At 38.1% G+C, this 17,374-nt stretch overlaps 1 protein-coding gene across 4 annotated transcripts in view; it reads right to left on the bottom strand.

The window, feature by feature from the left end:
• Nucleotides 1-17,374, bottom strand: part of Rnf150 (ring finger protein 150) — a 253,750-nt gene that overhangs the window by 81,408 nt on the left and 154,968 nt on the right. For all 4 annotated transcript variants that reach the window (XM_004868892.4, XM_021247717.2, XM_087193330.1 and 1 more), the window contains exon 2: nt 16,831-17,081. In XM_004868892.4, coding sequence (XP_004868949.1) covers nt 16,831-17,081 — 251 coding nt within the window. The remainder of the gene's footprint in view (nt 1-16,830; nt 17,082-17,374) is intronic.

A 17,374-nucleotide genomic window follows, 5' to 3' on the forward strand; every position in this document is an offset into this window, starting at 1 on the left:
CAGGAAAAATTAGCAAAATTAGCAAGGGTCTACCACGGGGAGATGTGCGAGCGAGAGGGAAGGAATCAGAGGAAACAGAAAATGATGGGCCTTCCCTCTCCTCTCCTTACTATCTAATCCTCCTTAGTCTTGTCCAAGCGACTGCTTCAGGGAGCCCTTCCTAGATACCTCCCAGCATGATTCCTCCTATCTAGAACTCTAACACACTTTGTACCTCTGACTTACAGCACAATCGCCCTGGAAATAAGGTATCCGTTTCTATGATCAATCTCTGCTACTCTCCCCTCAAAGAAGCTCCAGGACAGGAGGCCTGAGTTTATCTTGCTTCCCACTGTGGGCTCAGCACACAGAATGAAGCTGGCTGCAGTTACTGATGGTCAGTCATTTAATACATGTTTTGGACCTTATCTTTTGTGCCAAATGCATTCTGGGATTTATAAAAAGGTAACGAAAAGCATAAAAATTCTTGTCCATGGTACATTATAATCTAGAAGACATTCCATAAAACATGAGTGGATAAAATGTTAAGCCAATAAACCAGGTGGGGTGGCACGTGCCTGTAATCGCAGCATTCTGGAAGGCTGAGACAGGAGCATCACAAGTTTGACCCTAGCCTGAGCAATTTAATGGCTTAGCAAGACCTGGTCTCAAAGTAAAACATAAAAAAAAGGGCCGGGGAAGTAGCTCAGCGCAAAGGCCCTGTGTTCAATCCCTTGCACAAGAAGAAAACAAAAGCTAATAGATTTTTTTAAGCATGGAAAATAACCTAAGAAAACAAATTGCTGTGATACATATTGTAAGATAAGTTTCTAGCGATGATAAAATCAGCCAGTCTCCACTAATTGCTATTTTCTATTGATTAAACCTGGGCATAGCTGAAAAGGAGACCACAGACCTCCACCATACTGCATTTAGAATAAAAAATCTGGGCCCCGAATAAACAAATGTTCACTATGTTTGCTTTTAAGTTAAGAGCTCAGATATTTTTGCAGTTGTGTTTAATCACTTAAATTGCCTTTTATTTTCAAAGGCTTGTCAGAGTGATTAAGTGGAAAACAGTATTTTCAAATGAAGTAATACATTTTATTCAAAGGAAGTCAAAATATTTTTCAGCAGGTAAACTAGAAACAATATTCTTGAAATTTAATTTAATTTAAAACAATTCTTCAGCAAATGAAATATGCCATTCTGAAATGTAAGCATGCAAAGTGAATTCAAAGACCACTTTAAACTTTGGCTATGAATATAACTTTACTTTCGCTATATCTGAATAAAAATAAGGTAGCTTTGAAAACATTCCCATTCTCTTTCTCTCTGAGAAAAAGCCCTTTCTGTGCCTTTAAGGGGAAACTGCAAGCTGCTCTTATTAAAAAAAAGAAATGGCAAGTCCATTCAGGAAATATAAAACAAGCTGGCATGGCATTAGCATATCAGGGATTATGGCTCACAGGAAAGTTAATGGTTAGGGATATAGAAAGATGAATTCCATTACTGCCATTTGTCTGACAGAGGTCTAGAAGGGCTAAAGGAGTTTAGTGAAGGATAAAGTCATTTAGGATATGGGCTTTCCAAATTAGTAGAATTAACAGACTAAGAGACTAGAGTGAAAGAGACAATAATAAAGTCTTCTTCCACATCAACTCTATGAGGCTTCTTCCCTGAAGTCCTGAAAAATTAAATGATTCACAACGGCAGAAAGACATGTTTTCCTTAATCATTCTGAAAAATACTAGAACACTATTTTGCCCTTCTCTTAAAGGTCTTTGAGTTAAGCTTCATCTTATAAATTGCTGATAGATTATCTATATATTCCTCTCTTTAAAAATTCTTTCATAAAAATACCTTCATAATCAAATAATAACAATAACAAATAATAAGAATAACAATAGTTATTACACTGAGTATCATTATCTTCAAAGCAGTTACTCAGAGTACAGGATATAAACCAAAAAGATTCTTACAAAAAAGAAACATAATAACACTAATCTTTCTTTTTAATGAACTAAGACAAATTAGTAGTATAAATGAATCTAGCATATAATGAAAGATTTTTAGAACAATGGAATTTGTAGTTTTGGAAAGTTGATCTTCTCCCTATTTCCTGTTCATCTCTCTTCTATTTTGTCCTTTGTGTTCCTCATATAAAAGAAACCATGTGATATTTGAGCTCCTGTGTGACTTATTTCACTTATCATTGTTCTTAAACTGCATCCATTTACCGACAAATGCCTCAAGTTTGTCTTTCTTTACGGCAGTGTAGTACTCCATTGTGTATAAATACATTTTCCTTATGAATTCATCTGTTGATGGAGATATACACTGGAGGAAAGAGAGCCTCTTTAATAAATCGTGCTGGGAAAACTGGATAGCCACATGCAAGAAGACAGTCTAGATCTATATCTCATCGTGTACTAAACTAAAATCAAAATGGATCAAAGATCTTTATGTTAAAACAGAAGTGCGTAATCTACTGGAAGATAAAATAGGTAAAACTCTTGAAGACATAGGTACTGGCAAGGACTTTCTTAGGGCCACAACCCAGTGGCACAAGAAATAATACTGAGACTCAACAAATGGAATCATATCAAACTAAAAAGCTTCTGCCTCTTTTGAGGAGGAAAAGGACAGCCTTTTGGCAATGGTCATGAAGATTATGAAAATCTCCCCAGGGAGGGACAGAACAGATGGGCCAGAAAACTGTGGACACAGGAAAATTAGCTTCTGAGATGTTTAACAGTAGTCACGGGGCCAGGTAATACTAGATTTTTTTGGTTTGTTTTTTTCCCTGTATGAGTTCTGGATTAAGAAAATAAGGGGAAAAGCACCATAGATGTTTTCAAAAATTATTGAAAGCAGTAGTCAGTCCAATACAGTCCATATATGTATGTCTCTGTTTTTTTTCTTTTCCATTTAGCTTATTGGTACATTTTAGGTATAAAATAGTTACATTCATCACTGGGATCTTGTACTGTTACATGAGTATCTTGGTTCTTATTTTTTTCCCCATTCCCTTGCCCTCCCTTCACCCCCTCCACCCTTCCCTATTTGCAAAGACTTTGCTTCCATTTTTTTTTTCTTTTCTCATATTTTTTCTTTTCCCTTCTTTCCTTTCCCCTACCCCTCCCACTTCCCCTACTCCTTTAGACCTTTTCTTCCTATTACACAATATCAATTATACATTTTTAAAATTACAGTATCAAAATTTAGAGGACATTACCACAGATTTTACAGAATTTAAAAGGATATAGAAAGCATATTACAAAACTCTTTTTTGAAATAAATTTGACAACTTCTAAGAAGTACCTTGGAAGAGAAATTAATGAAACTGACTCTGGAGGAAATATAAAATTCTTTTTCTTTTTTTTTTTGTACTGGGGATCGAACTCGGGTCCTTGGAAAATATAAAATTTGAATAGCGCCTATTAAAGAAAGTATATTCCTAGCTTGTAAACCTACCTATATGACAACGACAGGCTCATATACATTTTAACTGATAAATTATATCAAACATTTAAAGCAGAAGAAAGAAGGAACACTTCTCCCCTCATTTTAGGAAATCAACATTATGCTAATATTAAATCTGGATAAAGATAATAGAAGAAAAAAAGCGTGAATGTAGATAAAAATTTGTTTAACAAAACAAACTATTAGATGTCAGATCTGGCAGTATGTAGAAAGTGATTTTATTATAGGGATGGTAGTGTTGGTTCAGCTTTGGAAGATCCACCCCCATAAGTTATCATTTTAACAGAGGAAAGTAAAAAGCCATATGATCCTGTCACTAGCTGGAGAAAAAGTACTAGATTAAATTCTACAGCTGTTCATGGTAACTATCAGGAGACTAGAAGTAGAACAGAACCTTCTCAACAGATAAAAAACATGTACTCCATACTTCCAGCAAAAATGCCTTATATGAATGGAGATGCTTTTTCCCTAAGGTGGGGAACAAGGGCAGATATGTCTACTCTTCATCTGTCCGTTAAACTTTGAAATATAGGCCCAGACCAAAATAGTCTGGCAATAAAATGACACAATTAGGATAGGATTGGCAAGGTAGAAGTAAAATCTTTATATGTCGATGAAATAATCATCTACAGAGAAAATACTAAGAAATCTCTAGGAGCCCCTAGAACTTGTACTTGAATTTAGCAGGATTAGAAAACACAAGGTATATATAAAAATTCAGGTCTATGCATACTTGCTATAAATGAAGAATTGGATATTGAAATTTAAAAGTTATGTAGGTGTACAAAGGACCTAGGAAAGTAAAAAGAAAGATATCTGCGTTGGAAGACATTTATCACCTAATTTTAAGACTTCCTCTAAAGCTACAGTAATCAAGGCAGTGTTGGTATACGAAGAGACATATAGATCAATGGACTAAAACAGAGAATCTAGAAATAGAACCACACATTTATGGTCCACTGATTTTTGAAAGATTATTTAACATTAACATTTTATAGAACATAAACTGAATTCAAGAACAGAGGAAAAGATAGTGTTTTCAGCAAATGGTACTAGAACACCTGGTATCTCTATGTAAAAAATTAACCTCAACCTTTATTTCCATACATAAAAATAACTTGAAAGGATCTATGGACCTAAATATGAAAGACTAAAACTATAAAACTTTAAGAAGAAATTATAAGGGAAAATGTTCATGAATTTTGGATAGGCAAGAATTTCCTAGGATACAAAACACATGATGTATAAAAGAAAGAAATTGATGGGCCGGGGATTTAGCTCAGTGGTTTCACCACCTGCTGCACAAGAGCAAGGACCCAAGTTCGATCCCTGGTACCAAAAAAAAACCAACAAAAAAACAAAAAGAAAGAAATTGATAAATGAGGTTCCATCAAAAATTAGAACTTTGACATCATTAAGAAAATGAAAAGTAGTCCTTCAACAGACTATATTTATAATACATATAACCTAAGATCAGATTATATAAAGAATTCTTACAGCTCATTAATAGACAACCCAATAAAAAGTAGACACAAGATGATAAATAGCCAGTACAAATACATATTGACTTATCATTGTCACGACTTTTTCTTTTTGTTGGATTTCACCCCTTTGCGTTTAATTTGTCATGCTCAATGGATTAATTCTGCTGGGCTTCCTGGGGTTGTGATCTTCGTCTTTTCCTAGGATATTGTCTAAAATTTTTTCCAGTGCTGGTTTGGTATTCATGAAGTTCCTAAGGTGCTCTTTGTCATGGAAGTATCTTATTTCTCCATCAATTTTGAAAGATAATTTTGCAGGGTACATCAATATGGGTTGGAGGCTGTTTTCCTTTAGGGCTTGAAATATGTCACTCCAAGCTCTTCTAGCCTTGAGGGTTTGTATTGAGAAGTCTGCTGTGATTCTGATGGGCTTTGCTTTGTATGTGATTTGTTTCTTTTCTCTAACTGCTTGTAGAATTTTGTTCTTCTGTTGGGTTTCTGGAATCTTAACAATTATATGGCTACGTGTAGATTTTTTTTGATCAAGGCTAGTTGGAGTCCTATATGCCTCACTTATGTGTATGTCAAGTTCTTTTCCCCTGCTTGGGAAGTTTTCTGCCGTCACTTCTGTGAACAGTTTTTTTATGTCATCTACACTCTCTCCTGTTTCTTCATTGACTCTGCTCAGTCTCACATTATTCTTCTTTGCATCATCTAGCAGCTGCTGGATTGATTTCTCACAGTCCCTTATTATTTTAAAGCAATTTTTCTTTTCCTAGTCACTAATTGCAATCTTATCTTCTATATCTGAAATTCTGTCCTCACATTGGCTCATTCTGCTGTGTAAGCTTTCAATGTGTAAGCTTTTCAATAATCTCCTGGAGATCTGTTTGTATCTGTTTTATGGATTTCATTTGTTTCCTATGTTGGGATTCCATCATGTTCCTCAGCTCCTCTATTTTTTTATCTGTGTCCTCTCTAGATTTATTCATCATGTTTTGCACTATGGCCACAATGTCTGCTGTTATCTGAGAAATTATTTCTGATTTTATTTTTTCCAGATCCTCTTTTGTTGCCAGTGCAGGGAGTCCAGGCATCAGAGTGTTCCATCTCCTTTCCCTTTGGGGTTGCTTTAGGTGATCTGGAAGTCTGGTTTTGAGACTTGTTTATGTGTCTTCTCATTTTGATGGGGGTGGGGGAGTGTTGCTGGCACCCGGGGGGCTCACCTCCTGTGCACTGACGGGGGGGCGGGGGGACAGTGGCCCAGAAGCCTCCTCCTGGGCACTGGGAGCAGCTCATTTATATATGTCTCTGTTTCTTGACATATAAATGATATGCAGGAGAAATTGCATCTTCAACATCTAAAAAAATTTCCAACATTAAAAAATCTTAAATTTCAAACTAGTATTATTGGATTTCCAAAATGCATATCAAAGAGCTCATAAAAACAAACATTTTCAATAAAATGGCCCAAATAAAGCAGCTGTTGCTTTGTAGTTGATCTCTTCTTTTTTTCTTTTTGTGATGCTCAACCACTGAGCTACATTTCCAGCCCTGTCTCTGGGTTTTTAGCTATGGCTAGTGTAATAGGGAAGGGAAGCTGCAGACCCTGCTTGAATTGAGTCTTAACCAGAGCCTGAATAGAGAATCCAGGCAGTGGAACCTTCACTCTATCATAAAACAGGATCTTTCCTTGGTGAGTCTCAGGAATTCAGAGTAAAACAATGCTAAGGGAAGATCTGGGACCACTTCAGGTAGACTGAAGATCTACCGTGGCTCCCTGTCAGCCTTTTCCTTCAGGTGGGGACCCATCCCCTCCTTCTGGAGGCTCCCATGGATGTTCTCTAACCCAACCAGTCACAATCCTGATTTCTACTATCGACTGTCAGGCGCCAGGCACCTTGGTAATTAGACTTACTCACCAATTTGATCTACACTGGTATAAGAAAATATTCACCAAGTTTACTGTTTTCTTGACACCAGTGAAGATAAACTGCTTCACAGAAAACAAATATAGAAGTATGTGTTAAAAGGGATCTACATAAGCGCCAACAAAGATGGTAAATAATGACCACTCCCAATTCAATCCAAGGCTCATAAATTAGCCATCTTTTAAACATTCAAGAAACTGAGGAAAATAAGACAGTTTCTTCTTCATCTCCTCTGCATTAGTAATGCAGTGAAGGAGATACAAACAAACAAACAGGAACATAAGGATACAAAAACATGTTGGAACTCCAGAAATTTTATACTAAAGTAAGCACTTTAGTATGCTGAGTACTTTTAGCTAAAAGAGCTTAGAAGTCCTCAGACGCAGCTTCATAAATAAGTTTTCTTACCCTTCTCTTGCCCTCCTGTTACCACAAAGTGAGTCATAGAAACCCAAATTCCTCTTCTCCCAGATGAGTCACAGAAACCCTTTTGCCCAAAGCAAGATATGAAACCTAAAAAGGTCACACGCTCCCATCTCCCTTGAAGGCTTGCTTCACCGAGGTCCTGTCTTATGCCCAGGAGGAAGGAATGTTTCACAGAGAATCCAAAAAGAATCAGGACAGACAGCCTTGCTGTCCCCTAATCCCTGTCTCCTCTCCTGTGATCTGACCCTCTATCCAATCACATGTCCACATGGCTGTCCATTCTTCATGGAACCTCAGCACAAAAACCTGGGTCTTTGGGTGTTCATTTCTTAAGGTTCCTATGTCACATACAACTTTGATAAAATAAATGTGTTGTACTTTTTCCTAACTTTTTTGTTGTTATCAGAATGTCGCCTGTGACCCTTACACTCGGTGAGAAAAGGTATCTCATTTTTCTGCTCCTACAACAGCCTCAAATCTGAGTTTTCCTTCTCCCCATTTCATTTGCCTAGGTAACTCTGTGTCCTATTTGCCGCTTCTCCTAACAACTGTATTTTATAATTAAGTTTACTATAATGATCACCAATGCCAACTGGACAAATAATGAAGTGCTCTTCTGTTCTGGGTGAGGGAAGGACACTGAGCAAACAGAATTGGTCCTAGTTGTCTGGAAACTCATGTAGCCACCGGTGACTGAGAGTTTTTCATCATGTGTTCTCATACATAATAATAATCTGCTCAGGCCAGGCTGGTAACGATGGAAATCATTGTACAGCCAGTCTAATCAATTTCTATGGAACAGAATTAGGCTGATTGGACAGCTGTGACGACCTCATAGAGTGATGACCTACAGCTGTCTGTGCTCTCAGGATGCAAAGTCAAAACACTGGGCTCTTTTCAATGGGAGACAGTGTAGAAGAGAAGACAATGGCTAGTTACCTCACTGAGGTCTTCATGGATGCAACATGCATTCTTGCTCCTCCATCCTCAAGGGCTGGGGACTTTTTTCTAGAGCAGTTTTAGGGACGATTTTAGTTTTTTTCTCGTTCTCTTTTTTTGAAGATGGGGGCTTCTCTGCCTGCACTTTCTCATGGTGGCAGATACTTAGCATACTCATTTTACTTCCTCTGGTCTTTCTCCATGAAGTTCAAGTTCATTTTGAAATCCTACTAATTCTCTTGTTCCAGTGTAGCCTGAGCACCAATATGTGCAAAAGAAATTAAAGGAATACAAGCCATGCACGTGCAAATAATAGGAAAAGGTGTTCAGGGAGGTGAAAATCCTTCAAGAAAATGACCAGTCCCCACACAAAACAAACCAAAACAGGCCTGATTTCCTTGGATTAGCCTCAGAGGCAATGTTATTTAGGAAAACCAAAAAGGAGCCCCATTTAGTTGATCTAATATGCCCTTGTAGTAGGTAGCTGCCATGTAGTAGTTGTTGTGTGGTTTTCAGGACATGCAACCAGTTCTGGTGTCCCAGATAGCATTGAGACACCATGCAAGAGCATCGCAAGGAGACCCATTTACCCTCCATGGCCATGGCAGGAACACTGCTTCCTGCCTTTGCGTTGTCATTCTGTAGGGTCTGCACTGGCAGGACAGGAATGAGTGAAGGGCAGTAGAAGGGACCTGATTGGAGAATGAGGAGCTCATGCCTCTGGGGCCTGCTAGAGTGAGGAGGGGGAATTTTCCAAGTACACAGTGGTGTTCAGGATCGGGAATCTGTCCTGAGTTGGTCTTCTCACCTTCAAGTTCAAGAAGAGCTCACTACATAGAATGGAAATGAATTCTCAGCATCCTCTAGGAAGAAATTCTAGAAAGGATCAAACTATCCTCCTTGACTTCTAAAGCCAGAAATGGCTGACATTTAATTGAAGTTCAATGTTCAGGGCTTCCTTGTTTTACTGCTACAACTGAGGTGGAGACAGGAAACCTGTTTGTGGGCTAAGTCTCCTCCAGCCTAAATGCTGTTGAGATGGCTTGGTCTGATGAAGACTACTTTGACTTGAAATCACCAAACTGGTTATGTGCTCTCCAAAACAACAAACAACAAACAACAACAAACTCACTTAATATTTCTCTCTCTTTCATTACATTCAATGCCCTTTGAAATTCTCAATACTATGCTCCTAGGATTTGGCAGTTGGCATCCTAAAATGCATGAGTAGAATTACTGCCAGGTGACTTCCGCCTCCCTATTCTTAGGCTTGTGGTTTCCCACCAACACATGGGTTTCCACGGTTGACCCAACAGGTACCAGGCTGTTCAGTGTAGAAGTCCACACCGTTGACATCAGAGGCCTATTTCCTTAAAATACTCATGCATGGGCATCACCAGGGCTGAAGGGGAAACAGAAGTCTGCTGTGGTATTTAACAGTCACCATGCTCTGTGTCAAATGGCCCATGAAATGTTTTCCTAATCATCTGGGGGCTTTCCTTTGCTGAAATGTAGGTTGTGGCTTCCAACTTCCCTTCCCATACCATCCTGGAGCCTGTACAACTAACCTCCTACACTGCTCCTTTTTTCTCTTCAGTACTGGGGCTGCAATCCAGGCCCTCATGTATCCAGGCAAGTGCTCTACCAATGACCTACATCCCTAGCCTGTGCCCTGCTCCTTTAACACTCAAAGTGTGATACAAAAGGTTCCATCACCTAAGCGCCGTTCCCTTCGGCTCCTCTTCTGGCCTGGTTTGCTTTGCTGTCTTTCTCAACTGCTGTTCCTATCTCTACGAGTCAGATCTAGGTGCTGACTCATGCTCCTGTTCATTGACTATACTGCCTTGTTTCTTTGCTTTGTGACTCTGCTAGGCCCAAGATTCTGGTTCTACTTTGCACCAAAATCCCTCACTTTTTGGGGAGAGGCGTACCAGGGATTTGAACCCTGGACTTATGCAGTGAGCTACATCCCCAGCCATTGTTTATTATGTATGTATGTAGTTTTGAGGCAGGGTCTTGCTAAGTCACTAAGCTGCCCAGGCTGGGCTCAAACTTGTGATCCTCCTGGTTCAGCTTCCCAGAGTGCTGGGATGATAGGTATATGTCACCAAGCCCAGTGTCTTGGTCTCTCTCCCTTTTAAGTGGTCTCAGTTCCTAACCCAATCTTGACAATACTTCAGTGCTTGAGGGTGTCATGTTTATGTCTGATTATGAGACAGTACTATGCTGAACTTGGCCAGAGATGGGCTGCTGGTGAGCTGGGGCATATCATTAGAGAAGCAGCTCCATGAACATCCTAGGAGTGCTCAGAACTGCTTTGGATCCTAACTGACACAGGAACGTCCCACAGCCTTGTAAGTGTCACAGGAAGTGGGGACAGGAGTCCATCCAGCTCCTGGAGCCGTGTCCTGAGAGCATGTGAAATGGTCACTGGACTCAGTATCCACAAGTCTTCTTACAGACCAAGGAGGCCGGACTCAAAGGAAGACAACAGGGCTGGATGAACCCTAAGCATCAGGAGTGAGGAGGGCAGCGGCAGAGCGCCTCGCCCTTCAGGGAAGCAGTGGGTGCAGAGGGGTCTCAGGAGCCTGCGTCCTGCTTCTCCTTCCTCCAGGGCCCACAGGCAGCACTGTAACACAAGGAAGTTCCAGGCAGAGGTAGTAATGGGAAAAGGTACAGAAGCACATAAAGTTCTAGGATCCAGTGAGAGACCGGGAAGGGGTGAGGCCACATCTGAGAATCCCAGATGTCTTCTCCTGGGATACTCACTCTCCAGGTGAGGGCCTCCCTCCTGATGACTGGGATGGCAGCGATTGAGTCAGTCTCACCCAAACCCATCACTGTCATGGAGATTTCAGTCCCATCCTCTTTTCATGTGTATTCACCTGATGCCACTATAGTATGAGCTTTGGGAGGGGATAGTCCTTGGCTGTGTAATAAACATAGAAAATAACTACATACACACACACACACACACACACACCCCCACAGGAATGTCTGAAAGTACACAAGGGAAGTGTTAAGAATTGTTGCCTCTGGGGTCTGCTGTAGGAAGGGAAGTTGCTAAAAGGAGCTTGGAATGAAAGAAAATTTATTGTTAAATTTATACCTTTATTTACCATTTTCATTTACTGTCTATCAGGGAGGACGAAACTTTTAGAGGTTTCAATGGTATGAACAGCCCGCTGTGGCATGTGTGCCATAGGTTTGCCACCACTGCTCTATATACACAATATTATTAATTAAAATTAGTGCTGCAGAAGATTATTCTCCAAGAAAGTAAGATTTGTTCTTCCTGATATGCTTTCCTATTTATGTAATTCAGGAGAAAAGATGGACAAAAGGTCCCATTTTAATTTTAAACTATGACATCAGTGCTACAAAGGCTATACCCATTTGTGAGTTCTATGACTAAATAACAACTCTAACTTTTATGTAGAGTATGTTAGACTAGAGCTACATTTTTGGTGGGATACTATTTTCTAAGAATTGATTTGTCCAAAAAAAAAAAAAAATGCTGGGGATTTAGCTCAGTGGTTCCGCTGCCTGCCTCACAAGTGCAAGGTTCTAAGTTTGATCCTTGGTACCGGAAAAAAAAAAAAAAAGAATTGCTTTGTCCATTAAAGACAACCCTCTACTAATGTCATACATTTTCCCATTTGATCCTCACCTCATGCCTGTGGGGCTGGTGTGTTCCCATTCTCGCTTTATAGGTGAGGATAAAGTGCATAGCAAGCTGTAGCGGCTCACACAGGTCACACCTCTAGGAATCATCAGGGCGATGATTTGAATCCAGCCCCACCTGACTCTAAAGCTGCTATCTGCAGTGGATTTAGCTTGGTGCAGCTGCTTTAAGAAACACAGCACTGCAGCCAGAGAGCCTCTCCGCTTTTAGCTGTAGCCCTTATTTGTGCTGTGAGCATCTAGCAAATCTTACTTCATGGACACTGCACTGAAATGATCCTCTCCAAGTACAGAGTGGCATGAAAAGAGTTAGGACCATACACAATGCTGAGGGCTGTCCTTTACTTGTATCCACACAAAGCCATGCAGACACAGAGGTGCTCATCTGGGTAATTCAAGTGCAGTCTCTTTTCACACACCTGAATGTTGGATACTTCACCAATGTAAATCAATGCCTTTTATATTCTGTTTCAGGCTGTGATCCTATATAGAACTTGAGAGTCACTTTGAAGGTCAATAATGCTTTAATAAAAAATGATTTAGGTTAACCTGATGCTTATTATAGCTACAGCTTGCACAGCTGTAACTTTCTGTCAAATAGAGCAACACACTGACCATCAAAAGAGAAGTATTTTTTTTTAAGGAAATTATATGTTCTCATTGCATCCACCAAAAGTGTAAAGTATAAAGACCATTTTGATGAGGAAACAGCGTTAGCTTTTACCATGATCCCAATTTACTGAGTGACCCTGTAACTCATGGAAAGTTAAAATGAAAGCAGAGTAAAAACTTAAATTCCATGAATGGTACCACATCAATTCCATACCATCACTTTCCAATTTGTTTTTCATGTATAACATGGAATATACATGTGCCTAGTCAGACATGCAGGCTACACATACCTGCACCAAGTGAAATAACTGAAATAATTACTCAACTTATTCAAACTTGACATTTTATCCTTGCCTCAACTATCTAATGCCTATTTGAATTATCTATAAGCTCAAAAATATAATGATGTCATTTCTATTTAGCATTATGTGATTGACTGAGTGACTATCTTTTAAAATAATTATCTTTTCATATGTCACTCCACAGAAGCAAATCCATTACATATTTCTAAATCCATTTTCACCACTTTAGGTCTAACTGGCATTGTGGTAATTTACATTCCAGAATATTTAATGAAAGTGGCAAAGTTGAGTTATATAGCATACAGTCATCAAGGAATTAACATGATAGTAATAATAAAAATACCATTCACCGGGAATTGAAGTGATTAGTGTCATGTTTTGTGGCTTTAATAGTGACATACATCAACTCATTTAATCCACATTCAAAGCATAAGAGAAAGGTATAATACTATCTAGTTTTAAAAACTAACAAAAAATGATTCTCAATTTTGGTAAGTGGTGGAACTTGACACCTAGGTAGCTTCATGTTTCAGAAGATTAATGATGGGGAAATGTTCACCATTTAATACAAAGTATAATACCTGTGCATGCGTGAGTATGTGTTTGTCTTGTGCATTTGCACATATACATAAAACAACACCTTACTGAATATGAATGCAAGGAGTTAAAAGTACATGAAAAACAATATACTCAATTGTTAACTATTCAGTGGTGGTAATGAGTAACTTGTTTTTCCTTTCAGTGGTTTTTGTGTGGTTGCTGAAGTTTATTAAAATGAGTATGTACCATTTTGAGAATCAGAAAAAAAGCATTAATAGTGTTTAAAAACTGTTCCAGGAGTTACAGAAAATGTAACAAATTAATTGCTATAAAATAAACAGAAAAAGTAAAAGAACTATCTTCCTCAAGCAAACAACAATTCAGACCTTACTAACTCACAGAAGCTTTCTATTAACACTTGAGAATCAGTTAATTCCGTGGAGTGTAAAGAGTCTTAGAGCAATGCAGCCAGACCAGACCTTCTGTGGTGACAGAAACGCCCCGCATAGGCACAGGCTGCCACGTGCCATGTGGCGACTGTGGACAGGAACAGAGCTTTCAGATTTACTTTATTACAGTGAATTAAATTTAAGTAGCCACACATGGGTCGTGACTGCATCACTGCCTAGACTACAGAAAGTGGAGAAAAGTCTGACAGTTCTTATGAAGCCAGAATAACCACCTCCTAACATGACGGAAGTGTAAACTGTGGGCACACTGAACGTTCAAATGCTAAGGTAAATAATGAGTAGTAGAACAAAGAGTAACAAATATAATGCAAGACAAGTTAAAGGACTAGAATGTATTTGGAATTTAGGATGGGTCAATATTGGGAAACTCAAAAATAGAGTCCATTCTTTTTAATAGCTCAAAACAGAAAGCACACAGCTATTCAACAAGAATTTGTTTGGATTAAACATCTAGTTTTAATTAAAAGCTTTCACTGGGCCAGGGATTTAACTCAGTGGTTTCACCGCCTGCTGTGCAAGCACAAGGACCCAAGTTCGATCCCCGGTACCAAAAAAAAAAAAAAAAAAAAAAAAAGCTCTCACTAATAAGTTGACGTTTCTGACATTATATTTTTAGAACATGATACATATGTATCTTAACCCAGAAGACTACACTAGAAAATAGTAAAATGAAAAATGCTAGAAATAGTCTCACTACATGGAGGATGTTCCCACAAATACTATATGAAAAGAAATATTTTCAATATATTATTTTAGATTTTTTTTGGGTCTCTTAGGAAAGCTAATACATTCTGAAAGATAATATGTTCAAATCTGAAATAACTAAATTATTATGAACTGTGCATATTATTAATGCAATCCTGATAATTTAATATATATAATCACAGATACTCCCGCCTGCCTTGCAAGCACAAGGTCCCAAGTTCAATCCGCAGTTCAGAAAACAAAACAAAATAAAACAAACAACAACCAAACAAACAAATCACAGATATTGCAATGCAGTAGTCAAGAACATGGACTGGGGTTCAGTTGATGGTTTTATTAGTGCCTAGATGTGTGACCTCCTGTGGTCAGTTTCCTCATCTGTATAAGGATAATAAAATTTCCTATTATAGGGTTATTAAGAGGATTAGATATGTAAATTTATATAGAGCTCCTTAGTACCCCTGTATATTATAAATACTATGCATTATTATTAAGGTGATAATAATGAAGCTATTAATAATGAAAAAATATACAAAAATTTAAACCTTTAGATATGCAAAAGAAAACTTATAAAAGCAACATAATAAATACCTAAAAATAAACATGAATGTGCAAGATTAGCAAGAATATTTTAAAATGCTTCTGGATACAAGAAAGAGTAGAGTAAATTGTACTTGGATAGGAAGACTCAACATAAAGTTATACATTTTAATTATTCTATAAATTTGAAACTATATAAATAGTGATTCTAAACTCATATGAAGATAAAACATGAAAAATACAGATAGCATGCAAAGCTCAGAACTATCTGGTACTGGATTATGAAGGCACAGATTAATGGTACAGCTCAGAGAGCATAGAAATAGAATGGGTATTTAATATATGCTAAATGAGGATACTACATATGAGAGGAGAAAAGATCAATTATTCAGTGAACACCAGTTTCAAAAATGGCAGGCCGTCTGAAAAAAGAAGTGTTAGTTCTATACTTTACTCTTTATGCTAAAATAAATGCTCTAAAAGTTCTTCATAAAAATGAAATTAAAATGTGGTAGATGAAAACACCACGAGAGTTTTTCAGTAGTCTGGGCCTGTAGATGATCTTATGCAATACTTGGGAGCTATAAAGAAAAGACTGATAAACTTAGTTATGTAAAAACCAAAAATGTCTGTGTGGCAAAAAGCAACATAAATAAAATCAAAGATAATGAGAAGCAGGGAGAGAAAACTGAATCATGTATCACAAAGATGACTAATTTCCTTGCTAATAAAGGCCTTCTGTACATTAATAAGAAAATGACCAAGAATACAGCTAAAAACTGATCAAATAATACAAGCAGATATTATACAAACAATCTTCAATTTTTCTATTATACTTGAAAATGTTTAATGTTACTTACAATACAAAGAATGTAATGGGTTTCCTTTTTTTTTAATGCTGAGGATTAAACTTAGGGTCTCATGTATGACAAGTGCTTTACCATTGAGCTATATATACTCTTAGCTCCAAAAAATGATACCATTTTTAATTTATCAAATCACACTCAAGAAGAAGCGGTATCTATTTCTTATATACCATTGGCTAACATATAAATTGGTCCAACAGTTTTTGGCAGATAATTTGCCAGGAATTATTATAGTTTAAGACACATATACCATTCTCCTAGCAAATTAAATTTGGTAGGATTTACTTTACAGATACATTCACAAATGTGCTAAGTATCTATCATGTGTACATTTTGCTTTGTGAGAGAAAGCATGGCCATAATAGAAGTAGTTAAATAAATGTGACAATATGCAGATAATGAAATACCATGTGGTCATTAGAAATGAGACTGGTTGGTGGGTTGATAGAAATCAGACTCCCAGATAATCTCTCAGATAAAGTAAAAAAGATGGATAGTTAAGTGTGGTATCATCTTATTTAAAAAATATCTGTACACATAAACATGTAACACTTTTAGCATAATCTCAACTCACTTCCTCTGTCTCCCTTTATTCTGTGCCTAATTAAATAATTATCCACAAAAGAGCAATAGGAATGTAGGCAAATCATGAGCATTTTATTACAATACTAATAAGTGAAAATATGTGTATTCGGGAAATATCTGAAACTGTGCAGGAAATGTTAACGATGTTTCTGCTGAGTAGAGGGATAACAGGTAATTTTGTATTTGTCTTGGTACTTTTCTGTGGTTTTCAAAGTTTATCCAGTAATGTGTATTGGTTTTACAATAATTTTAAAAAGTTTTTTTTTTAACTTTTTGGTACTCACCTGGTTCCTGTCCCTGGCATTTGCATACCGAAACCTCTGGATATAATAAAAGACCAGCCACGCGAGGGAAATGATCATCAGGACAATGAAGGAGATGGAGACAAACACAACCGAAGTGCGGCTCACATATTTCTGCAAGTTCCGGGTTCCGATGGTGATGTACATCGTCACGGTGATGTTCCTCTCCAGCAGGCTTACAATCTCCTTCCCTTTGGGCTCAGGAATCATTATGGCCACAATGCCTTCCACACCTGCGGCGAGAGGGGCAGGGAAGGGGCGGTCGGGAAGGGGCAGGGGTGGAGGGAAATCATGGTGAAATGTCTAGATGAGGCACCATGCAAAGGATGACATTGCTTTTGAGAATTTCATGCTGGGCTGAGGACACCTAACAGGCAGAATGGGAAACATTTTTTCTTCAGCTACCCTGGGAGGCTGCTGAAAGAAACCTAAGTTGAATTCATGATTTTCGGCACCAGTGAGGTCACGGTCCGGCTGCTCTTTTGGATTCCACAGGCCTGGCCCTTACCCGGGATCTGGTAAACAC

This window comes from Heterocephalus glaber, unplaced genomic scaffold (assembly GCF_053883595.1).
Source record: "Heterocephalus glaber isolate CG9 unplaced genomic scaffold, H.glaber_assembly_v1.0 deba00001587, whole genome shotgun sequence".
Classification (NCBI taxonomy): domain Eukaryota; kingdom Metazoa; phylum Chordata; class Mammalia; order Rodentia; family Bathyergidae; genus Heterocephalus; species Heterocephalus glaber.